Source organism: Tarenaya hassleriana, unplaced genomic scaffold, assembly GCF_000463585.1.
Source record: "Tarenaya hassleriana unplaced genomic scaffold, ASM46358v1 Cleome1, whole genome shotgun sequence".
In the NCBI taxonomy this organism is placed as follows: domain Eukaryota; kingdom Viridiplantae; phylum Streptophyta; class Magnoliopsida; order Brassicales; family Cleomaceae; genus Tarenaya; species Tarenaya hassleriana.
The window spans coordinates 10629739-10656092 of NW_010960187.1; the positions used below are offsets into that span (position 1 = coordinate 10629739).

Sequence of the window (26354 nt, forward strand, 5' to 3'; positions counted from 1 at the left end):
CGCGCCCGCCGAAGAGTACCAACTATATGTACCAGCAGCAGATGCAGCATCGGCATGGAAATTTACGCCCTTCGCATATGCAACAACAACAGCAACAGCAGCAGCAACATAACCAAAGCTCGGGACAACCTATTCAGCAGACATCGTCTGTTATGTTGCAGCAGCGGCCTTTCGTGCAATCTGCCGCTCCATCTCGTCTCTCGTCGGTTCAACAATCTTCAATCCAGCAAGACCCTCGGTCAGTGCTTAGGCAGCAGCATCAGGCACAACAGGACCAGTCCATTCGTCAAAAGCCGATGTCTATGCCCATTCCTCAGCAGAAGACGGTTCCTTCCTACGAACAGAAACAACAAGAGGAAGAACAATTCACGAACCAACGGATGATTGGTCTGGAAACACAGTGTAGTAATTTAACAGGGCAAGAATATACGTTATCTTCCCAACAGATAACCCAACAGAACAATATCGCTATTCTGCAGCAGCAGAAGCAAGCGGTGGCACGGCAAAATATTCTCCAGCAACTTCTCGGACATCAAAGTAATGCTTCAGCCTTGTCCCCACAACAACAGCAAAAGATCTCGGGGCTGCTCGGACCAGAGTCGGGACAATCACAGGTACCGTATCAGCAGATGGCGATGCAACATACGAATTTGGTACCGCATAATATGCAACAAGGGTTTCGAGGAGCAGGTCAGAACGTGGCGGAGAAACAGAAGCAGATATGTCAGTTGCAAAAGGCTCCCGGCAATTTATCGGGTACGTTTCTTTTCTTACCGAGTTAGTTTATCGGTTTTCCTTGTTCCGCGTCGCATACTCACGTATCCATGCATATTTGTTGAATTCATGTCGTGCATCATATGCATGTGATTCTTTTCCATGCAAGTTTTCATGTGTCTGATACATGATATTTCTCATGTTTTTGTCATTCTATGGTGCATGAACTTTCCCTTTTTGTATGATTTTTTTACTTAAAATAATGTTTTTTGAGTATGGAATTCATTTTTTGCCATCTGAAGATTCTGCAGGCAACACCGGAAACGCGAGTGGAGATGATTGGCGGGAGGAGCTCTATCAGAAGGTAATCTCTTTACGTCAGAGTTTACGTGAAGAACAAGAAACTTGTTGCATGAAAGCATTAGTTATAATGCCAAATCAAACTAAGCGCATCGATCTAATTCCCAGTGACGTTCTTTCAAGATTCTTTCGTTGGATGGGAATTTTTCATTGCCGGCCTTTGTTTTTTGTAGATAAATGCCTTGAAGGAAACGTACTTGCCTGATCTTACTGTGATGCTCCAAAAGTTTGCCATTAAATTGCAGCAGGTAAAGTTATTATCACTAGTCCCGTTACGACATTAGTCCACCGTTCGTTATCTCGTGTTAACTCTCGATCTCAGAGGCTTGGGTTATTCGTCAAGTGTATGTGAAGATGCAAAAACGTCTGCATGATTCTTCTTCCGGCTTTTCTTTTTCAGATTGGTTCTCTTCCGCAACAGCAAATTCCAGATTCCCAGACCGAGAAAGTGAGGATCTTCAAGACGATGTTGGAGCGAGTGATAGAGTTTATAACCGTCCCAAGGAGCGGTGTATCGGAGATGCACAGGGATAGGTTCAGTTATTGCGAGAAGCAGATTGTGAATTTAATCAAGAATCCGAGGCCTAGGAACCCAATGCTGCAGCTGCAGCAGCAGCAGCCGGGGCAGCTTCTCGATTCTCAGATGCATCCCATACATGAAGCAGCAACAAAATCCATGTCTCCACTGCCGGGGCATTCGCCATCAAACCCAAGCACGTTAAATTTCCCGCCGGTGGGGATTGATGTCGAATCAGGACGGGACAACATGACGGGCTCGCCACAGAATGTTGCATTGGCTTCATTCCAGCAGAATCTTCCAGGTACTTCCCGGCTGTTACACTCGAATCTTAGCACGATGGTTCAGTCCCGATCCAGTGTGCTTGAGCAGCTTCAGCAGCAGCAGAAACACATTGTACAGAACCAACAGCAAAAACAGCTGATTCAGCAACAGGCGATGCAGAGGCAGCGGATCATCCAGCAGCAGCAGCAGCAGCTTCAAATGCCATCTCCACATCAAGCAAACGGCACGGAGGATCCGAGGATGAGGCGGGGGATGAATAATATTCAAGCGGGTTTACTTCAGAAACGCCAACTCTCTTCTCTTCACCAGTCTAAACCAGTTGGGACCCAATTGCTGCTGCACTCATCTCCTCTGTTGGACCATCGGAATCTTCCGGAAACAGCCTCTAAAACTGGAACACCGCCTCAGTCTGTTGGCTCGCCTTTTGTAGTTCCATCTCCTATAACTCTAACTCGCTTGGCTCCGTCTCCAATGCCTGGGGATCCTGAAAAGCACTTATCTATCGAGGCTCCAATTCCACATGATTCAAATGTGAAGGAGCCACAAAGAACTGGTGGGCAAGCTACAACAGTTCAGTCCTCTTCTCGTTTTGCTGTGGTTAAACCATCCCCGCCTCTGCTCGAGCCAAGTGTGGTGGAGCGTCCTATTGATCGTCTGATCAAAGCGGTTAGTGAAAACTCGCAAACCTCGCTTTCTCGATCTTCCACAGGACTGTATTTTCTTGGTATGCTGATTCGAGTTTTTTTGTCTCGTGCTTTCCAGTTTCGCTCATCATCACCCAAATCCTTGGCTGAATCTGTCGGTGAGATGGGCTCGGTTATCAGGCTGATGGATAGGATTTCGTCATCGGCCCAGTATGATGGATCTAGAGCTGCTGTGGGTGCGGATTTGGCTGCCATGACAAAGTCCCGTTTGCAAGTGAGAAATTTTACGAAACGTGAAGGAATGAAGCGATCCCTGAGCCCTCTGCCTTCGGATATTGCATCATCAATTTGCGATGGGAGCAACGATTGTGATGGCCGGCTTATTCTAGAATCTGACACAGCATCGTCTTTCACAAAAAGACAGAAGATTGAGGTATTTTTGGCTTCCTAGGGTTTCTTTTACTGATCAAACTACAGACGAGATGTTCAGAGTCATAGTGTAGTTTCTGAAGAGATTCCATTTTCAATCTTGCAGCCTGACAGTGCCCTCCTGCGAGAAATAAAAGAGATAAACCAAAGATTTATAGATACAGTGGTACATATATGCGATGGAGATGATAATTTAAGTCGAGAAACTTCCATAGAACGAGGTGAAGGAACCGTGGTCACGTGTTCTTACGTTCCCGTGGCTCTCAGTCCAGCCTTCAAAGCTCTTTACGCTTCAAGACGAAGCGTGCGTCTTTCGAATTTTAAGTTTAGTTTTCTTCATTTCTTCATCCAATACTCATATGCCCATTTCTTGTTGACAGTTGCAGATTCAGCCATTGCGTTTGCTAATTCCCGGAAATTACCCGGATAGTTCCCCTATTCTTCTGGACAAGTTCCCAACTGAAGCCAGGTACTAATCCTATTTGGTCTTCTGGTCATTTTCCTATAGTATGTTATTTGCTTCCGATGGGCGGTGATGCAACGATTTCATTACATTGCAGCCATGTAAAGTGAAGAGCTAACATGTTAGAGGAGATGGAAGAAATGTAATAATCTTTAACACCCATCTGTTTTTCCTCTTGCTGGGTTTTACAGTAATGGCTACGGGGATTTAACTGTGAAAACCAAGTCGAGATTCATCCTGTCTTTGAGGACAGTTGCAGAACCGATGTCTCTTAAAGACATAGCAGGAATATGGAACGCTTGTGCTCGAGCAGCCGTGGCTGAGTTCGCAGAGGGACAGGGAGGTGGTAGCTTCAGCTCCAAGTCTGGTCCATGGAAGAGCTGCTTAATCTCTTCGTGATTTTTTCTGATTCGGACCAAAGTTGGTTGATGCTCTCTGATCGGCTTGTTTTAAGGGGGTTCTTTTTTGGAAAGCCGGTTACTTGCACCTCAAGTTAGGGTTTGTTTAAGCTCTTCTTGATGTATGTTCCGGACACATCCCCTCACAAGTTGGTTAACGGTTGTACTCTCCAATCGGCTCTGTTTTAGGTGTTTCTTGTCTTTGCTGTTTGTTTGGCAACTTAGTTGCTTGTACCCAAAGTTAGGGGTTTCATGTTTTGTTTCATCAACTTTTTTTAGGGGCCTCTTGACTCTTTACTGTTTGGAAGTAAGTTGCTTGTACCCCAAGTTAGGGGTTTCATTTTTTTTTTGGGTTCTCGGGGGGTGATGGATGATGCATAACATTTTTGTGAAAGTATATAATTTCCCAAAGAAAATTTGGTAGTGAAATTTTTACACCGCCCTGCGCTTGCACCAGTGTTTTCGGTGTACGATATCTCTCTGTCCATACGGATTTTGTATTTAGAAGATGGTATATGCATATTGGTATATATTCACAGAAATATATGACCAAATCAACAGTAATTTGCATTTGAATTTTGTAATTGTAGCTGTTATAAAATACTTTATTTTACTATTTGTTTCTAACTTCTTAATATAGTTAAATTTTGTGGTTAAAATATGAAATAACCAAAGATACATATGATTAAGGCTGAATACGCAGAGGGACACGTTGCTTTTTAAACCCAAAGCAAATCAAAATTCGAAACTGTACTAATTTGTAAGTCCAGGTCGTGAATTAATTCCGAAAAATCAAACTAAAACCAAAAGTTTCTCTGAAAATTTATGAATATTTTTAAACTAAGACCAAGACGGAAACTGACATCCATATTCGTGTGAATGGAAGATCTTTCCATGGAAACTTACGTTACATTAATTTCTCCTTGAGCTTCCGTGTTGGTTTAACGTGTGGGGTTGCATGGACAACGGGCGAAAGGTCCTGAAAATGGTCGTCGTCTTCATCCCCACAGTCGCACTCATATGAAATTTCCACAAATTTTCCATGCATGCCCAGTGAACATCATCATCATCATCAATATGGCCTCTCTCATATATAACCCCCTCCTCTCCCTATCTTCTTCGTTCGTCTCAATCATTTTCTCCGATGACCTCTAAATCTCTCGGCGTCCTCCTCCTCCTCATCGCCGCCATATCCGGCGGAGATGCGGCGTCGTACAACGCCACGGATCTCATCCTCGTCGACTGCGGAACCACCGGCTCCAAGACCTCCGACCAAAGCGGCCGAATCTGGTCCGCTGAGGACCGGAGGCTTCTGTCGGCGAACTCTGACGAATCTTCATTCTCGGCAAAGGCTTCAGAACAAAAGCCCTCGGTGGAGCAAGTTCCGTACATGACGGCTCGGATTTTCCAGTCCGAGTTCAGGTACAGCTTCCCGGTTTCCCCCGGTTGGAAGTTCGTCCGGTTATACTTCTACCCGACCCAGTACGGCTCCGATTTCGATGCCATTAACTCCTACTTCGCCGTCACCGTCAACGGTTTCTCTCTCTTGAAGAATTTCAGCGCTTCTCTGACGGCGGCGGGTTCCCTTACGCCGTCGAAATTCATAGTCAAGGAGTTCATCATTCCCGTTTTGAGCGGGCAAACGCTGAATATCACCTTCACGCCGTCAGCAAACTCGTTAGCTTTTGTTAACGGAATCGAGATCGTCTCAGCGCCTGACGGACTGTACACAAAGGGAGGGTTCGACGACGTCATCGCAAACGTCGATAGACCCATCGTCACCTTCGAGATTGACAACTCGACGGCGTTTGAGACCGTTCACCGCGTTAACGTCGGAGGAACGGCGGTAGCGGCGTTAGGAGACACAGGAATGTTCCGACGGTGGGATTCCGACAACGATGGTTACCTCCTCGGATCAAACTCTGGGCAGACACCGTACTTGCCCGATGCTCGGATCAATTACACGTCGAAAACGCCGGAGTACGTTGCGCCGGAGGAGGTATACGTTACGTATCGCACGATGGGAAACGCCGGAGGAGGTATACGTTACGATGTCGGATTTAACTACCTCGTCAGGCTTCACTTCTGCGAGACTATGCTGGAAGTCACGAAACCTGGGCAACGTGTCTTCTCCATCTTCATCGCGAATCGAAGTGTTGTGCCTGACGCCGACGTGATATATTGGAGCGGTGGCTCCAAGATTCCAGTGTACCGAGATTTCGCTACGTTCATGGGGTCCAATGGAGGAGAGAAGAGGCGTGATCTATGGCTTGATTTGCATCCGTTCATGGACGTCAGGCCCAAGCCCGAATATGCTGACGCAATTCTAAACGGTGTAGAGATACTCAAACTGAGTAACACGGATGGTAATCTCGCCGGACCTAACCCTGAACCGACTCCATCGTCAGAACCAAAACCTGGATCACGGCCGGTGAGGAGGCGAGGAAATGGGCGGTCACATGTCTTGGTGATCGTCCTCACGGTGGTTGGTTGCGCAGTTGGACTGTCTATAACAACGATCACCGTTGTGTTGTTCACATGCCGGAGAAGGAGGAACTACACTACACATACCTTAACCACCAAACCGACCTCGACTCTCCCCTTGCATCTTTGTCGTCGATTTTCTATTTTCGAAATCCGATCTGCCACTGATGATTTCGACGAGAAGCTAATCATCGGAGTAGGCGGGTTTGGAAACGTATACAAAGGGAGAATCGATGGTGGATCCATCACCGTCGCGATCAAACGCTTGGGAACGTCCTCCCAGCAAGGCATCAAAGAGTTCGAGACGGAGATCAATCTGCTCTCTAAACTCCGTCATGTCCATCTTGTATCTCTCATCGGATATTGCGATGACGAAAACGAGATGATTATTGTCTACGAGTACATGCCTCGTGGAACACTCAGATACCATCTCTACAAGAATGATAAGAACGCCGAACCTTCATTGCCATGGAGACAGCGGTTGGAGATCTGCATTGGGGCAGCTCACGGGCTAAACTATCTCCATACAGGAGCAAATTGCATCCGATCATACACCGAGATATCAAATCCACCAACATACTTCTCGACGACAATTACGTAGCCAAAGTTTCGGATTTTGGGTTATCCAAAGTTGGTCCGGCCAGTGCATCCAAAACTCACGTAACCACAGACGTTAAGGGAAGTGTCGGTTACTTGGACCCTGAGTATTACCGTCGTCAAGTATTGACGGACAAATCCGACATCTACTCATTCGGTGTCGTTTTGTTCGAGGTCCTATGTGGTCGTCCTGTAAGAATGCCAGGTGTGGACGCGGATCAAACGGATTTAACCAAATGGGTTAAACTAAACCATTCGAGAGGAACCGTTGACCAAGTCGTGGATCCGTATCTGACGGGAGATATAACTCGGGTTTCATTGGAAAAATTCTGCGACATCGCAGTGAGTTGCGTCCACGACCGTGGGACAGAGCGGCCGATGATGAACGACGTCGGGCGTTACAGTTCGCGCTTCAGCTCCACGAGACGACGAGGAAGAGTGGTAACGTGGACGAGGGGGATACGACGGTGAAGACGGAGGAAACCGATTATGACGTGCCACGTGGAGAGATGGGTACAACTGATGAAGGAGATGACTTGTTTATCCGGACAATTAGATCGATCGTTCATACATAAAGCACAAGTGGCCGTCAAATTTACATGCACCTTATTAATTAATTCGCCATTATACTTGCAGTTTACTCATTGAGAGTTTAATTATTAATTCGCCAGTAATTACTTGAATTTTAATACATTAAAATCCAGACTAATCTCAAAAGTCCAACCAAATGAAGACCCACTAATTGTTCTGTTTCGGATGGGCTCGGACCGGTTAGCCGCCTCCCGGACACCCCTATATACTCTCATTTAAATTCTCGGCCCTATACACACACACACACACACACAAAGTCAACAGTCCGTTGCAATTTAAAAATGTTTATAATGGCTTATCTGTTGCACCAACCAAATAAAGAAAACAGTTAATCAATCAATGGATGAACTAAATTATTAATTAAATACACACACACATATATATATATATATATATTTATATATTCGCTATAAAGGCTTAGACCATCTCATAATTCCTAATCAACATTTGCTACGATGAAATCACCGCCGATCTCGTTCTTCCTCTTCCTCCTACTGCTGACGTCGGCATCCGCCGGGAACATTACCGGAGAATGGAAGAGTCTGGGCTGTGTTGCCGGAGAAACCACCGGAGAATGCTTAGATGCGGCGGCGGAGGGGGAAGAGTACGACGGAGCCGCCTCCTCGGCGGCGGCGGTGGTGAGGCGGATTCTGCAACAGCAGAACAAGATAAGCTACACAACTCTCCAGAGGCAACCGGTTTGTAATGCCAACGTGTATGGTAATTGCATTAGCAGCGTTAATCGACCAAGCCCACCTTGTACTTACTACAACCGATGCAAACGTTAATTTCCATTTTTTTTTTGTTTCGAGGTCTAAATTGATCAAAACAATAATGTGTGGGTGTAATGTCAATGAATGCAACAAATGTGGGATGATGATGTAATAAATGTATGAATTGTGTTTCTTGTCGATTTGTATTTATCTAATGCTATGTTCTTTTACTGTGTGTCGTTATATGAGATTTTTCTGCCATGTATTGTGGTCCCAAAATTAATTATTTATATATGATATTAAAGAATAGTGCAAATTGTAGTTATAAATTTAATATAGTGGTTCACTTAAATGCATGTTTTTTTTCCTTTCTAAAACTACATTATCGAAAATAAATCGCAACACTTTTTTTTTCGAATTAATCATAAATTATATTATAGAAAGTTGCGAAAGTCATATGAATGAATACATATTCGATTTAAGGCTACGTACAAAATTTCCGCAGGAAATATTTAAGATTAGAATTAATTTCAGAATATTTTGGATTATTATTAATCTATAAACAACGGATTCTATATATATATATATATATATATATATATATAAGAAATATTAGATATAGAATAATAGATTGCCGCAAGGGTGTGTGTGTATATATATATGAACAATTAAACAAGTGTATTGTTTGATAGTTTCAACTTGCGAGGGATGAGAATGACATTCGAACCAATAAACTTGACTTCGAGTCTTTGTCTCTCGACCTTACTTACACGTTCTGCATGTACGAATGAACGTGTTAAAATACATCAAAGAATTGGACGTGAACGACTATCGAGTATATTATATATATATATTCTTATATTTTTTTTTTGTTAAAACAATTCTTATATTTTCCCCTATAAAAGTTTGTTTATAATCTGTTTCTTTTATTTCTCTTAATTTTAAAATTTAACTTTGCATGTATAACTATTTATACCATCATTGAATTAAAACACAACTTTCGGAGCAACAGTGTGGAAACAATCATTTCGTTAATGGGACAGAGAAATTGAAAACTGAATATGGGAAATAATAATATAATTATTATTTTTTTGACAAAATATAATATAATTATTTTATTTTAATTTTGTACCATAATGGCGCACAAATCACAGGGTGCTTGATAATTTATCAAAATTACCCCAACGTCTTTAGATCAACCATATTAACTTTACATATAATTCCTGGATGTTGTACTTCATATAATAACAATAATAATTATTAATAATTATTATATGATAATAAATCCGAGGTATGAAATGAACAATTATTGATTCTGGGCGTTGGTTGGCGATGTTGGGTCAACTCTAGATGTCGGTACGAAATAACGTTAATAAATCCCTAGATGTTGGTTGGGGATGTAAGAATTAATCAGTAACGTGGTGCTTGAACCTACCAAAATAATCACACCATTTTCATTAAACGAGGATTTTGCGTTGCATCTTCTTAATATATTTATATATATATATATATATATACATACATATATGTGTGTGTTTTAAAATAGAAAAAATGAATATATAATTAGAGAAAAATACAGTTTTTGAGATATTATTTTCAATAATAATGAACACAATATCGTGTTAAATATTGGGTATCACATTTGTTTCCGTTATATCTATATATTTTTTTAATTTATTGTTAATTTTTTTTATAAATATATAAATTAGTTTTATTTTAATGTAATTAGAAGAAAAAAAGATATAGGTAATTATGTTCATTTTTATATTTGTCTTTTTTTTCTTATTTAATTTTCGTAATTTTATATTTCTTCAATATATCACAAAATCCACACATTTTATTGAAGAAATGGCGTTTATAAGAGATCTCGGTTAAATCGTAGAAATTTATTTGTATGTGAATCTAAATAAAATACCGAATAACAAGTTGATGATTGAGCGAAAAACAAAGAGAGTGTATGCTCGAATGTTGCAAGAAATGACAAAAAGGATGTTTGTAGTGTACTGCATATTTGACTCTTCCACTCCAGTCGCATTGCAATTATAAAAACAATATTATAAAAAATGAAACATCAAATAAAGTTATTGTGTGTGTATATATATATATATATATCCAAAATCCAATTTTAGTTTAAAATAGTCCATGCCCATGATATTAACAGTTAGTGGTGAAGAAAAATCAAAGATATAAAAGTTGCATATATATCTTCCTCATCCATTCATTCACCAATAACCATATACATCATCTCCACTCTGTTAAAGTGGGAAAATGAATATATGATTGAAGTAAAATAAGATTAGAGATATGATGGAGAATGGCGTCAGCATATTCAGGGTTAGGTCCGGCGATGGAATGGGTTCAAGGTTATAACTCTCTTTCTCCAACTCACTCTTTCTCTTTGTTTGAACATTGTTGTTGGACGAGTACCCAAGTGAAGATGCATGGGATTGGACGACCATGATCTTATTTGGAGAGAGTTGTGCATATGTGCACAACAAAAATCTCTTTCTTGAGAAGGAATTCAGAAATGAGTTGACAACGATGAAGACCATATATATATATATGTTTATAACTCTCTTTCTCCAACAATTGGTTCGGCTTTGTAATCTACCACTTTGGTGTTGAAAGCTCTCTCTCTCTATATATATATATACACACGTGTGTGTGTTTTGTTCTCTCTTGGATTCGGTTACCAAGCAAAAAGTTTGATTTTTCCTAGAAAAATTATTGATGCTTGGGAGAAAATGTTTGCTCTTATGTGTTTGTGTCGCGAATGATGCTCCCATACGGTTTTGGGAGGTAAAACTGTTTGTTTTCCAAAAAAAATGACTGGAAAAACTTGAAACTTTTGAAATAGAAATTGAAATTGTTACTGAATCTTGCTATCTCCTTTGAAGGTTTTTTACTGGGTTTTTCTAACAAAACAAATCAACCAACCTACCAAACATCTTACTTCTTTATTTAATATGTTTTTCTACCTCTAGCATGTAATTCCATTTTTTTAACGTCTATATAACATCGTTATATCTCTATCTCTATATATGCATGTATATACATATGGTACACAAGAGTACTTTTTCTTAAATTTTCCATGTTTTTGTTTAATATGTTTTTTGTATATATGATTAAAAGATTTTTCTGGTTTTACTTTGGTCAGAGAAAATACTTCCTATGATTGTTTTATACTTCACCTTGCCTGTATATGTGCAGATATCGGTATGGTGGAATTGTTGTTTCAAAAATATAAATGTGTACACACAAATATATTTTTCATATATTATTGCGTCGGATATTATAATTTTTTATAAGACCACACAAATCTTCAATAATCCCAAAACACAAATCAAATGATTTCACCATCATTTCTCACGAGTTATAATGTTTAAAATTATAATTTTTCTTTGTTGAATTCCATATAAATCTCTAATAATTTCCACATAATTCAAACTAAATATGCTTGATTGTTCTTTTTCAAGAGCAGTGATGCTAGAAATTAAACCTTTAGTCCGGTTTCATGTATGATTGTAGAAAAAATATCAGATAAATCTCTAAAAAACTTCATAAATATTGGAATCTAAATATTTTTAGTAAGGCGGACGTTTCGGTTTGATTCCAAAGAATCGAACCGAACTGAATAAAAAATATGGTATTTTTTCCGATTCGAACCGTTCTAAATTTTTGAACGGTATTATTTTTTGAAACACAATCGAATTTCAAAAAATTCCAAAAAACCAATTTTTTTAAAGAAAATCTCTCTTTTTTATGAAAACCGGAATCGAACCGAACATAATATAAATATCGATTGGTATCTATTTTTTGTAAAACCAAAAAAGCTCAACCGATGTATTCCCGTTCCGCACCCGAATCGATTTCCGAAACGTCCACCCCTAATTTTTAGCATAAGTTATCAAGAGTTATGATACTAGACATTAAAGATTAGATCCAATCTGACATAAATCTTAGTCATATCGACATAATTCGAATTAAATATTGGTAAGAGTCATTTTCCAAGATTTATGGCAATTAAATTTTTAATTAGTGTATGGGTGAAAGAGTCATTTCATTATGTGGGAACAAAGTTCCAATTCCATCAAAGGATTCAACTTTGTATTTAAAATCCAAATACTACATCGGAAACACATGAACTAAATCTAAAATCGATCAGACAAAAAACCTAGAAATTGTTAAGAATTTGATAATAGTAAATGTGAACATCAGTTTGGTCAGATAGAGATAACACAGTTGTTACTAAGTTTTTGTTTTGGAGAATGAAAAGTTTATGATGGATTGCGATAATAAAAATACTAATAAGCAAATTTAACAAAATACAAGTCAAAATAAATGAAAATGTTAAACTAAATGAATCTCAACTCATATTTATTTTTTGGTAAAGGTATCTTATTTCTTTTTATTAGATTTTGTTTATTAGAAAAATATTTAGAAAAAGATTGAACTTTACATCATATGGTATGTATACAAGTAGAATATGGTATTTATGGCGAGAAAATATTATTTATTACGTGAATATTTTTTTTGGGTACCGTTTACATAATTTTGAAGGATACTAACTACAAATAAAGTAAATACAAACTCAAATAAAGTAAATATTATGCGAGGAAAAATGAACTTTTACAACGAATAACTTTGACCACAAGTTTAGAATAGAAAACGTTTTTAAGTGTTTATCCAATGGCCCAATATTTTACAATGTTATAAAGATCCGTACCTTTATTATCAAAATTTACAAAAGTTTTTTGTGATAGGTTTATTTTATCATAATAATATTGGTTTAACAATCATATAAAATTGAAATTTTTTTGATTAAAATAAATAATATTCAGTATATTTCAAATCTGATGTATAAAGTAGTTTCAGTGAGTGATTTTAGTATTTAGATTTTTTTAATTATTTTTTAAATGGATTCGAGAAAAATCGTAGCAACTATTAAAATTTTGATAGAAATTAATGTAAATTGTCGATTTGATCAGGTAGGGACAATATGGTTGTGATTGGGTTTTTGTTTTGAAAATCTTTTATAGATTATTGGGTCAGGTTTTGAGTTGTATACTCTAAGTGAAATATCAACATGGTCGGATCATCAGAGTTCAGTTATAGTTAATATCACTTTCTTTGACACTTTAACCCTTATTATGGGTGGGTTACGAGAGATTTATCACATAAAAAGCAACGTGTACATCGTAAAATGAAAAAAAAAATTAGGACGAATTGGGATGATAAAAATACTAATAAACAAATTTAATAAAATACAGATTAAACTAAATGAAAATATCCAACTAAATGAACCTCATCTCAAATTTATTTAAATTAAAAGACTATCGATTTTATATGATTGTTGAAACAATATTAGTTTGATATACATAAATCATCCAAATATAAAATAATCACAAATTTTTTAGTAAATGTATTAAATAGATATCTACAAAATTTAAATATTGATGAGATCGTATAAGTTAGTATTATACCAATATTTCTTATAAAATATTTATTAAATTAAACATGTTAGTTGTTGATTTCTAAAACCAACCAAATTAAACATGTTATTTATCGAGTTGTAAAGTTTCTTCAAATATTCATTCGATATTCCACATTTTAATCTTTGGTTATATACCACAACGAAAATACAAATACGAAAGTGGTTCACAATTTATTATCTCGCCACGAGTTAAAAAATACTTATTCTGATTTACAACTATGCTTTATACAATTCAAAAACGAAAAAGTATATATTTAAAATTTTAAAACTAATAATATAATTATTTAAAATCTATATGTATTTTTATATTGCGATGTGATGTGCGCAGGTTATTTAAAATTTGGGTCTATTAGATATCGTTTTATTAGATATTCCAACTTCTATTACTGATGATTTACGAGATAATGATAGATTCATCACGCATGAGGAATTAAATCAACTTTTTTTATTATCAAATAATCGAATAATTTATGACGAATCGTGATGGATAAATAAAATTAGCAAGAAAAAAAAGTCCGTGCGATGCGCGCGGGTTAATACCTAGTATCACAAAATCCACACATTTTATTGAAGAAATAACGTTTATAAGAGATCTGGGTTAAATCGTAGAAATTTATTTGTATGTGAATCTAAATAAAATACCCAATAACAAGTTGATGATTGAGAGAAAAACAAAGAGAGTGTATGCTCGAATGACAAAAAGGATGTTTGTAGTGTACTGCATATTTGACTCTTCCACTCCAATCGCATTGCAATGATAAAAACAATATTATAAAAAATGAAACATCAAATAAAGTTCTTATATATATATATATATATCTATATATATCCAAAATCCAATTTTAGTTTAAAATAGTCCATGCCCATGATATTAACGGTTAGTGGTGAAGAAAAATCAAAGATAAAAGTTGCATATATATCTTCCTCATCCATTCATTCACCAATAGCCATATACATCATCTCCACTCTGTTAAAGTGGGAAAATGAATATATGATTGGAGTAAAATAAGATTAGAGATATGATGGAGAATAATAATGGATACAATATCATTATACCAAATATTATGTATCTGATTTGTTTCTATTGTGTCTATATTTACTTTTTACTCAATTTCTTAATTTTCCTATAAATATGTAGTTCATTTTCATTATAATGTAACCAGAAGAAGAAGAGATGTAACAATAAAACTAATTTCGTTTCTTTCTATTTATCTTATTTTATTTCCGCATTTTATTTTTCTACATGGTATCAGAGCAGCGTTGCGATCTGGACTATATGTTTTTTTTTTCTAATCTCTTCTTTCTTTAGCGTTTTGGATGTTCATATATCCAAATCGTTTGAAGGAGAGTAAAAATCCAAATTCAAACGATGTGCTATGACAAACAAAATTCAAAGTTAAAAACTCTAAGATCAAGCAAGATGCTATGACAAAAAGAGTTAAAGCTAGAACTTTAAAGTCAAGCGAAGTGATTTGAAAATGATTAATGCTCTTTAAAAGAACAAAATTTGGTTTATGAATTTTTCTTTAGACAATGAAAATGTCTGAGCGGTTTATAGCATTATCGATTCAAGATTGACTTTTTTCATTCTTTCAAAGTCAATCTTGAGGGGGAATGTTAAAGTGAGAAAATGAATATATGATTGGAGTAAAATAAGATTAGAGATATGATGGAGAATAATAATGGATACAATATCATTATACCAAATATTGTGTATCTGATTTGTTTTCATTGTGTCTATATTTCCTTTTTACTCCATTTCTTAATTTTCCTATAAATATGTAGTTCATTTTCATTATAATGTAATTAGAATAAGAAGATATGTAGCAATAAAACTAATTTCGTTTTTTTCTATTTATCTTATTTTATTTCCGCATTTTATTTTTCTACAAACTCCAACAAAAAACAAAGAGTGATCAAGATAATGAAATCACTTCTCTTCTCCTTCGTCTTCCTCCTCCTCTCTGCGGCAGCGTCCACAATTTTCGCCGGGAACGCCACCGTCGATCTCAGTTGCGCCGCCGGAGAATGCATCTCCGGCGAGGAGCTGATTCAGAGATTTCTCGGGTACGACACCAAAAAGTATATAAACTACAACGCCATTGAAGGACAGCCTGTCTTCGATTCGAAGGATGTATACGGCAACAAAATCGGTGTCGTTAATGGAGAACCTGGCGACTGCACTCTCTACAATCGCTGCAAACGTTACCCTATGTAGACCCATTGCGATGTTTGTATCTATATATATGTGTGTGTGTGTTTGTGTATTACTATGGTTTTTAATGCCTCGTTAATGTCTTTATTTTCTTTAGAAAAAATTCTAAATAAATACATAAAATTGTTCAAAAAATACATCAATTTACAATTTTTTTCTAAATTTTTATGCGAATTCTAACAATATTACACAGTTAACGTCGTTCGTATAGGAATTTAGAAGAAAATTACAAATTGATGTATTATTTAGGAATAAAAAATGTAGATATTTATTGATAAGATTTGAACAAATTCATGTATTTTATTTGGAATTTTGTCTTTTCTTTATCGCTTGTGTTTTTTATTTATTTATTTTGAGGGTATTTGTTTATGGGTGTGCCTATAATCTGTGGTGTTACTTATGATGTGTTGGCGACGAACAAAGTGGTATATTTCCTTTATTTTTTAAAATTCGGTTTTTGTAAAATGTAAACCAATTCGAATTTTATGTCATGTTTCGTTCAATTAGGAATTTTTTGGGCTTAATTTATGTCCAAATTACGGAGATGAATTATTTTCTAAAAAATTAGTCTGTTTTTCAGTTCGAATTCAATTGATTTAATTTTAAAATATATTCTTTGATTACGTCATAATATATATAGATAATAGAGTTTGCAGCCATATGAAAATTCTAATTTGTGATAGACAACAGTTGTGGTTCCAATTCAGTAAATCCACCGTAGCATTTTCTTCAACTGGTTTTTTTTTCTTGAGATTCTTGACTTCGTTTCCTTTTATTCTGTAGTTTATTCATATGAAAATACGGAATAAAATGTACAACTCTATAATTGAACTCTTGACTTGATAAATTCACTTTCCAGGTTCATTATAGGAAAAAAAAGGTTAAAATAAACAAAACCTTGAAAATGAAAGTAAAATACATCTATGAAATAGGATGGCTCTTCATTAAAAAAAGAGTGAATATTTCACATTGGCGACAAGCACATGCATATCATTCCCTAACATTTTTATTTCACAACATCAAAATATTTGGCGCTTACCATAATAATAATATATAATAATACAAATACAAGAGCTTGTTTTTTTAATAATTATATTACCGTCCTTTGGGGTCTTTGATCTCGGAAAAGACCGCACCCGAGTTCGAACCAGAAGTCCCCTCGTATCTCAGAAGACTCGTCTCGTCCGTGCCCGTAGATTCCGACACGTGTCCAGTCGTCCGGCTAAACAAGTCATCTCCTTCATCAGTCGTACCCATATCTCCACGTGACATGCTGTAATTGGTTTGCTCCGTCATCACCATCGTATCCACCTCGTCCTCGTTACCATTCTTCGTCGCCGTCTCGTGGAGTTGAAGCGCGAACTGTAAAGCCCAAACGACGTCGTTCATAGTCGGCCGCTCCGTCCCACGGTCGTGGACGCACCTCACCGCGATGTCGCAGAACTTATCCAGCGAAACACGAGTTATATCTCCCGTCAGATACGGATCCACGATCTGGTCAACGGTTCCTCTCGAATGGTTTAGTTTAGCCCATCTGGTTACATCCATTTGATCTGCGTCCAGGCCTGGCATTCTTGCAGGACGACCACATAGGACCTCGAACAAGACAACACCAAATGAGTAGACGTCGGATTTGTCCGTCAATACCTGACGACGATAATACTCAGGATCCAAGTAACCCATACTTCCCTTAACGACAGTGGTTACGTGAGTTTGAGACACACTGGTCGGACCAACTTTGGACAATCCGAAATCCGAAACCTTGGCCACATAATTGTCGTCGAGAAGTATGTTGGTGGATTTGATATCTCGGTGTATGATCGAATGCTTTGCTCCTGTATGGAGATAGTTTAGCCCGTGAGCTGCCCCGATGCAGATCTCCAACCGTTGTTTCCATGGCATGGGAGACTCCGTGTTCCTGTCATTCTTGTAGAGAATATCATTCTTGTAGAGATGGTATCTGAGTGTTCCACGAGGCATGTACTCGTAGACAATAATCATCTCGTTCTCGTCGTCGCAATATCCGATGAGAGATACGAGGTGGACATGACGGAGTTTAGAGAGCAAGTTGAGCTCTGTTTCGAACTCTCTGATGCCTTGGTGTGAGGACGTTCCCAGCCGTTTGATCGCGACGGTGATGGATCCTCCATCGATTCTCCCTTTGTATACGTTTCCAAACCCGCCTACTCCGATGATTAGCTTCTCGTCGAAATCATCCGTGGCGGATCTGATCTCCGAAATAGAAAACCGACGGCAAAGATCTGAGGGGAGAGTAGAGCTCGACTTCGTGGTCGTGGACAGTGTCGTGTAAGAAATCGGATCCATTGAGTCTTTAGGCTTGCTCGTGGTATCTGCACCGTAGTTCTTCCTCTTCCTCTGCCTCCGGCATGTGAACAACATGGCGGTAACCATTATTATAGACAGTCCAAGAACGCAACCAACCACCGCTAAGATGATCACCAAGACATGTGACCGCCCATTTCCTCGCCTCTTCACTGGCCGCGATCTAGGTTCCGGTTCCGGCGATGGAATGGGTTCAGGGTTAGGTCCGGCAATATTACCATCCGTGTTACTCAGCTTGAGGATCTCTACACCGTTAAGAATGGCGTCAGCATATTCGGGCTTGACCTCCATGAACGGATGTAAATCAAGCTGTAGATCACGCCTCTTCTCTCCTCCATTGGACCCCATGAGCGTAGCGAAATCTCGGTACACCGGAATCTTGGAGCCACCGCTCCAATTTATCACGTCGGCGTCTAACACAACACTTCGATTCGTGATGAAGATGGAGAAGACACGTTGTCCACGTTTCGTGACTTCCAGCATAGTCTCGCAGAAATGAAGCCTGACGAGGTAGTTAAATCCGACATCGACTGTGAAAATCCAAGTCAAGTTGAAGTTCAAGTTGAGAAGAGGGTTTTGGGCGTTTCCCATCGTACGGTATGTAGTGTACACCTCCTCCGGCGCAACGTAAGCCGGCGTTTTCGACGTGTAATTGATCCGAACATCGGGCAAGTACGGTGTCTGCCCAGAATTTGGTCCGATGAAGTAACCATCGTTGTCGGAATCCCACCGCCGGAACATACCCGTGTCTCCTAACGCCGTTACCGCCTTTCCTCCGACGTTAACGCGGTAAACGGTCTCAAACGCCGTCGTGTTGTCAATCTCGAAAGCGACGGAGCTATCGACGTTTGTGATGACGTCGTCGAACCCTCCCTTTGTGTACAGTCCATCAGGCATTGAGACGATCTCGATTCCGTTAACGAACGCTAACGAGTTTGCTGACGGCGCGAAGGTCAGATTCAGCGTTTGGCCGTTCAAAACGGGAATGATGAACTCCTTGACTATGGATTTCGACGGCGTAACGGAACCTGCCGCCGTCAGGGACGCGCTGAAATTCCTCATGAGAGAGAAACCGTTGACGGTGACGGCGAAGTAGGAGTTAACGGCGTCGAAATCGGAACCGTACCGGGTCGGGTAGAAGTATAACCGGACGAATTTCCAACCGGGGGAAACCGGAAAGCTGTACCTGAAATCGGATCGGAAAATCCGAGCCGTCATGTATGGAACTTGCTCCACCGAGGGCTCTTGTACGGAAGCCGTCGCCGGGAACGACGAACCGTTGGAGTTCGCCGACAGAAGTCTCCGGTCCTCAGCGGACCAGATTCGGCCGCTTTGGTCGGCGATGTTGGAGCCCGTGGCTCCGCAGTTGACGAGGAGGAGATCGGTCGCGTTGTACGACGCCGCATCTCCGCCGGATACGGCAGCGATGAGGAGGACGACGACGATGAGAGATTTAGAGATCATCGTTGAGACGAAGGGAGGAAGAAGATAAGAAGAGGGTTTGTATACGAGAGACCATGGATCTGGTAAATCACGGGACAACCGTTGACCGCCATGGACGATTTGTTCACTGGTCATGCAAGGAAAATTTGTGGAAATTTCATCTGAGTGTGACTGTGGGGTCGATGACGACGACGACGACGACATACATTTATATAAGGTGGCATAATACATGCAATAATATATTATATATATATAAATTTCCATGGACCGCTCGCTCGTTATCCATGGAAACCCCACTCTTTAAAACAAAACAACAACTCAAGGAGAAAATTGTTCGTTTTATGTTACAGTCTTCTCAAACAAAACTTTTATTTCGGGTTTGGCCCAATCCATACGATCCATGGACCGTAAAAAAAAAGTCTGATTTCTCTAAAAAGCTTCCAACTTTCGAATCTCTTCTCCTCTAGAATGAGTCATGACTCCCCTTTCAAAACCCACGATTGCCCAGAGAAATTTCGTGATCCGTCATCACTCTCCCATGGCGGCTAATCGTCTAGACGGCGATTCCCGCCTTCCGGGGATCCCTCCGCTGCAAGGACGTCGGATTCTGTCGGCCGTTAACCCGGACGGTTCTTATGTTGAACGACGGGGTCTTGCATATATTTATTGGAATCTAAGATTAAGATATAATTTTCTTGGCTGATAAAAGAATTGTTTTGTAAATTAATTGGATCATGATTTCCACTCAAATCCCAAATCATAGTACAAATCACTATTCGAGAGGGTCCATTCATTATGTGGCGACGTGGGCTTTTGGGGTTCGTGTGAGTGAACACTGGAACACAACAAGAGCTCAGCCTTCATTCATTGAAAGGAATCATCCAAGTTCCAACAAAAAAAATCGAAATAAACGTTTTTTATTAATGGCATTGCGATTAATATTTATGGATAAGGTTTCACCCCGTCGAACGAGTCTTCTTCTACAGACTCACCGAAGAGCGGCGTGAGGAACGACGAACTATTAGGTTATACGAAAGCTCCATTAGAACTTCCTCCACCACTTGTTGATTTGATTTTTTTAATTACACTCTTCAAAAAAACCCTTTTTTTTTGCAAGTCAATGGGCGCTAACGTCTGTCCGCCATATAAAAAAAATTGTGGCTTTTTGTAGATCACAAGTCCTGCTGTTTTATATGTTGCAACCTTAGATTCTTACAGACACGTAGAAACCCAGCAAAATTTTTTTTTTTTTTTGTTCAGATGGGTAAGAAGAAGCTGCTGTCTGGTGCGTCAAGCACGGCCCATGGTAGTGGAAACTACAGAGCTCCTCTGTTGCAGAACGAGGTTTGTTTGTTTTTTCCTTCCTTTCTAGGGTTTTCGATTCTGATGCTTCTGACAACTATATTGATGATAACATGTTCCTTTTTCCCTTATTCCTGAAGATTTCACGATCTGAGTCTCGAAAGGTTGTCGTTTTCTCCCGCGATTTCTGGAAATTTTCTAAAAGTTGTTCAAGATTCCTCCTTTTTTCCTTCTGGGTATCTAGTTCAGACCAATCCGAAAGTTTGCGTGACAGATTTTAGGTTAGGCATGAATTCGGATGAGTACTACGATTTAGGGTCCAAGGAACGATCCAGTTGTTCAACCAGGAGCTGGTTTCAGATCGTTTTGACTGCAAAAGAAATGTACTTTTGAATAGGGTTTTGATTTATCAGATACCTTAAGAGTTTCTAATTCATGTTATGCTAAAAAGCTCGAAAATTTCTTACGATTCATGGACATTAATGCACAGAAAAATCTTTCATGTTTTAATCTGTAAATTGGGCATCTTGATGTTTTTTTTTATACTGTGTTAGTAGTACAGACTATAGAGTTGGATTAAACAAACTAAGCCTGCTTCTGAGATAGAACGCGAAACAAGGCAAAAGAGGTTTTCACATTTCTTCACCTTGCTCAGGACAAAGAAAAAGCCAACGGCGAGCACTTGGGCAATGGCCCTAATGATCTGGAGCAAGGCGGTGGAAACGAGGTATTTGCTTTGCCTATATGTTCCGTCGCGTTCTTTGACAATTTTCGTCTTGAAAAAACTGGATCATCTGGTTGGTCTTCAGGCTGCAAATGTCGGGTTTGGCAGAGTCTTTTCGTTGGTGAGTGAACGTTTTTTTTAGTTGTGTCATAAATGGCATTAGAGTTCAATACAAATCCATGCTGATGATGGTCAAATGGTTACATGCAGGCAAAGCCTGATGCCGGGAAGCTAGTGATCGGTACCGTTGCTTTACTGATAGCTTCTACAACTAATCTCCTCGTCGTATGTTTAACGCCCTTTCTGATCATGTTTCATCTCTGAATCTTGAGTTTCCATTCTTTTCCCCCCTCTCTGTCATCATTGTATAGGGAATGACCAAAATATATTTATTGTACTGGAAATCTTCATTCATATATATTGAGAACTGACGCAAAAGTGTTCTATTTTTGCAGCCAAAATTTGGTGGGATGATTATAGACATAGTATCCAGAGATATCAGGAAACCCGAAGAACAGACAGAGGCCTTGAATGCTGTTAAGAGCGCCGTTATAGTCATTCTGCTGATCGTTGTAATTGGGTACAGTTTACGTTTTTCTCCTCAAATGTTTCTTGCTACGAGAATTTTACTTGGCCTCTGTTCGATCTTTAGCTCTATCTTGTTCTTTTTTCGTGAACCAGCCCGTCATTTTAACCATTATATTAACAGCTTTTTTTTCCCGATTTCGTTTGTTCATATACCTTTTGCGGAGCATGGCTTTGTTCCTTCTGTAACATGTTTGTTTCGCTTCTTTCTAGATCGATTTGCACAGCTATTCGGGCATGGCTATTTTCTTCTGCCAGTGAGAGGGTCGTTGCCAGATTACGGAAGGATTTGTTCGAACATCTAATGCATCAGGTTTGCTAAAAGAATTTTCCGAATACTCGTAGTTATGATTTCGTTTCCTGCTGCTTTGATCTTGTTGAATCATCCATGCATTCTATGTTACTCTCAATTCCGTCTCCCGAGCTAAAAAAATCTTTCCCCCGTTTTATTTTTTTCGCCACAGGAAATAGCATTCTTTGATGTCACCAAAACTGGAGAACTCTTAAGCAGACTATCTGAAGACACCCAGATAATAAAGAATGCTGCCACGACGAATCTTTCTGAAGCCCTTCGGAATGTAACGACCGCGTTTATCGGGATCGGCTTCATGTTTACATCGTCGTGGAAACTAACATGTAAGAATCACGTTTTCGTCTTTGAGATTTCCGTAAAATCTGCACTCTCCTTCGATAGAACAGACTGACACATCGTGTTTTTATCTGTGTTTTAGTGCTGGCTTTAGTGGTAGTTCCGTTAATTTCGATCGCTGTGAAGCAATTCGGGCGTTATCTCCGTGAGCTTTCTCACAAAACTCAAGCAGCCGCAGCTGTTGCTGCATCGATTGCTGAGGTTTTCTTTCGCTGTTCATATCGTCAAATCATTTGCTAGTCGAGTTTTTTTGGAAAACTTTCGAACTTTGTTTTGGATCGATATGTAGGAGTCTTTTGGAGCAGTTCGGACGGTTAGATCTTTCGCCAAAGAAGCTTACATGATATCACAATACTCGGAAAAGGTCGATGAGACTCTAAAGCTCGGACTCAGACAAGCTGTGAGTTTTGCGACATAAACCTGTATGTTATTTTCTTCAAAAGATTTAACTTCTTTTTGCGTTTTAGATTTATATTTCTCGGGTGAATAGGTATTGGTCGGGCTGTTCTTCGGAGGACTGAATGCCGCTTTCACGTTATCCGTCATCGTCGTGGTTAGTTATGGAGCGTACTTAACGATAACTGGCTCCATGACTGTCGGCTCCCTCACTTCGTTCATTCTTTACAGCCTCACCGGTAAATTCTCTCTTCCGTAAAATATGCTCCATTTTTTCCTCGGGGTCGGGATCTTGGCTCCTGATATGGAACCTCGGATAACGTCCATATAACTAAGATATCGTTTTTATCTGCAGTTGGGTCGTCAATATCCTCGTTGTCGAGTCTGTACACAACGGCGATGAAAGCTGCGGGAGCAAGCAGAAGGGTTTTCCAGCTCTTGGACCGAGCTTCTAGCATGCCGAGCTCCGGGAATAGATGCCCTGTCGGGTGAGGTTCCTCTCGTGTTCTTGCCATACTATATCCGAAACCCGAAACCCTAAAACCTTTTTCTACATCTTGAAACAACCTTGTGATGTGACCAAGAATTCTCATTGCAGTGATCCTGATGGAGATGTGGAACTAGATGATGTCTGGTTTGCTTATCCTTCTCGTCCCAGCCATATGATTCTCAAGGTAACGCAATTCTTCGTGCTCGTTCGGAAACCGGACGTTACTAGATCCCATTCTGACACGATAATACCTATATTCCTCAACCTCGAGCTGAACCTTTGTTAGAATGATGGATATTATCACCTTAGTCTGAAACCCTAAACCAGGCTGAAAACGGTGAATATTTTTTTGCAGGGCATATCATTGAAGCTGACACCGGGTTCTAAAGTTGCACTCGTCGGACCGAGCGGTGGTGGAAAAGTTAGTTTTCTCGTTCACACGTTAAAGCTTGTCGTCGAAATGTATCAGAATGTTTTTTGCAGTATACTTTTTTTCCTGCCATCTGCAGACGACGATAGCCAACTTGATCGAGAGGTTCTACGATCCTATGAAAGGGAAGATTTTGCTGAACGGAGTATCTCTGATCGACATTTCCCACGAATATCTTCACAAAAAGGTAAATCTTTCTTCCCTTTCGTCGAGCTTTCACGTCTCTCTCCGCAGCAGCGGAATCTTGATTCTCTCTGATTGCTTCGTTTCAGATCAGCATAGTGAGCCAAGAGCCGGTTCTTTTCAACTGTTCGGTGGAAGAGAACATCGCTTACGGGCTCGAAGGAAAAGCCACTCTCTCCGAGATCGAAAACGCAGCTGTAAGCTCTACATCTCGCCACTCGGGTTATCGGGATTATCTCTCCTTCAAACGCCTGCCTAAAAATGAACTGGATGTTTTTGGCAGAAAATGGCAAATGCACATGAATTCATAGAAACTTTCCCGGAGAAGTATAAGACCGTCGTAGGAGAACGAGGGTTACGGCTCTCGGGAGGGCAGAAGCAGAGGATAGCGATCGCCAGGGCGCTTCTTACGAACCCTAGAGTTCTGCTCTTGGATGAAGCCACCAGCGCTCTCGACGCGGAAAGCGAGTATCTTGTTCAGGTAACGTATAGATCGAACTTAAGATGAGGTATTTATTATTTTGTTCAAGTTTTTGGGAGTAAGTTCCGGTCAGATTACCCGATCTCGACTTCAAGAGTCGGATACCTGGTCGACGAGAGCAAGTGCGAGGTTGAGGAGGATGAGGAAAGAGAGAGTTAGGGCGGGTGAAGGTGAAGGGGGGAGAGAGACGAACCGGGTCCGAGGAACGAGCAGCGAGGTGAGGCTCTCGGCTATTGCCCCCTCGCTCTCTCTTCCTCTCTCCTTTTCTTTCGACGAAAAATTGAATCCGAACCGAATAATACATAATAGTAACCGAATCGAATTCAATATAAAAGCAGAATGGTTATAATATTTTTAAAACTAGAAGATCGAATCCGAACTGAATATAAAATTTGAAGTCAATGATTTTTTTTTCTAACATGAAACAAATGGATATAGATTTTCTAAAACTTAAAAAGTTAAACCCGAATAAAATTGAACCGAAAACCGACGTTCCCATCCCTATTTGTTGCCCCTAAGCTTCTCGGTTATCAGCTTCTGAATCTAAAAACGTCATGGAGGAAATCCTAAGCCTTACCTCACCCGCGATACCGTCAACTCCCTCGCCCTCTCGGCTCTTGCCCCAGCGCCCTCTCTTCCTCTATCTCAGAGTACTCATGGGTACGGGTACTCCCCGACTGAAACGTGAACCCCGTATGGACGGGTACCCGAAATCGATTCATGGGTGAGACGGGTACACGGAATTAGGGTTATAGAGAGATAGTAAGCAGTTGAAAATGCAGGACGCAATGGATTCGCTGATGAGGGGCAGGACGGTGCTGGTGATAGCGCACAGGCTGTCGACGGTGAAGAGTGCAGACTGTGTGGCCGTCATCTCAGATGGCCTCATGGCCGAGAGAGGCACCCACGACGAGCTTCTCTCCTTCAACGGCATCTACACTCATCTCGTCAAGCGTCAGCTCCAGAGCTCACCCGACTTGTTGTAATCATAACATAGCATTTGTTCCTCTCTTTTTTTATTCAGAGGCTCTAATAATCACTGATTAAAATAATTTCGAATGCAATTTCATGAACCTCAGTTTGTGTTTTTTTCACTCTTTATTTCTCGTTATATAGATTGCCAATTAATTCTGTAAAATAAAATTTCAGTAGTTCTCTAACGTCTGGCACACTGTTTTCTAACATGTTTAAACTGAAGATGATAATAAAACTTGTATGCAAATTCTATAAAATAAAAGATGATGGCCAATATCAAGAACATTAAAAAATAAAATAAAAGGATGAATAAAACATTGAATTGAACCAAGGGAATGGACCCATGAGAGGAATTTTTCAGATGATTACAAACAAGAAGTCACCAAAAACGGGTGTGATGATATCCAACATGGCATGTGTTAAAAAGTTCATCCCAAATAATTGTCGAT

General features: G+C 39.5%; 4 protein-coding genes and 1 pseudogene across 7 annotated transcripts in view; 4 read left to right on the forward strand and 1 right to left on the reverse strand.

The window, feature by feature from the left end:
• The window catches only part of LOC104822786 (mediator of RNA polymerase II transcription subunit 15a-like), a 7253-nt gene extending 3103 nt beyond the window's left edge, over positions 1-4150 (forward strand). Inside the window, exons 6-13 of one of the 4 annotated variants that reach the window (XM_010554134.1) lie at positions 17-756; positions 1017-1078; positions 1248-1322; positions 1475-2542; positions 2639-2953; positions 3056-3253; positions 3330-3418; positions 3604-4150. In XM_010554134.1, coding sequence (XP_010552436.1) covers positions 17-756; positions 1017-1078; positions 1248-1322; positions 1475-2542; positions 2639-2953; positions 3056-3253; positions 3330-3418; positions 3604-3811 — 2755 coding nt within the window. In that variant the 3' untranslated portion in view covers positions 3812-4150. The other 3 variants (XM_010554141.1, XM_010554136.1, XM_010554147.1) reach the window with 3 other exon arrangements.
• Positions 4151-4924: 774 nt separating this feature from the next.
• LOC104822805 lies at positions 4925-7554 on the forward strand (annotated as a pseudogene).
• Positions 7555-7937: 383 nt separating this feature from the next.
• LOC104825761 (protein RALF-like 27) lies at positions 7938-8270 on the forward strand. Its single transcript, XM_010558131.1, has one exon. It carries the CDS (start codon positions 7938-7940, stop codon positions 8268-8270), a length of 333 nt encoding a protein of 110 aa, XP_010556433.1.
• An 8539-nt stretch (positions 8271-16809) lies between these two features.
• On the reverse strand, positions 16810-19909 carry LOC104822812 (putative receptor-like protein kinase At5g39000). Its single transcript, XM_010554164.1, has one exon. It carries the CDS (start codon positions 19892-19894, stop codon positions 17000-17002), a length of 2895 nt encoding a protein of 964 aa, XP_010552466.1. The 5' UTR covers positions 19895-19909; the 3' UTR covers positions 16810-16999.
• A 774-nt stretch (positions 19910-20683) lies between these two features.
• LOC104822820 (ABC transporter B family member 27) lies at positions 20684-26024 on the forward strand. Its single transcript, XM_010554175.1, has 18 exons — positions 20684-20715; positions 20951-21034; positions 21648-21719; positions 21802-21837; positions 21927-22001; positions 22172-22296; positions 22515-22614; positions 22766-22937; positions 23033-23151; positions 23240-23350; positions 23441-23585; positions 23702-23834; positions 23945-24020; positions 24192-24257; positions 24346-24453; positions 24539-24646; positions 24733-24930; positions 25713-26024. Exons 2-18 carry the CDS (start codon positions 20951-20953, stop codon positions 25914-25916), a joined length of 1932 nt encoding a protein of 643 aa, XP_010552477.1. The 5' UTR covers positions 20684-20715; the 3' UTR covers positions 25917-26024.
• Positions 26025-26354: the final 330 nt, after the last annotated feature.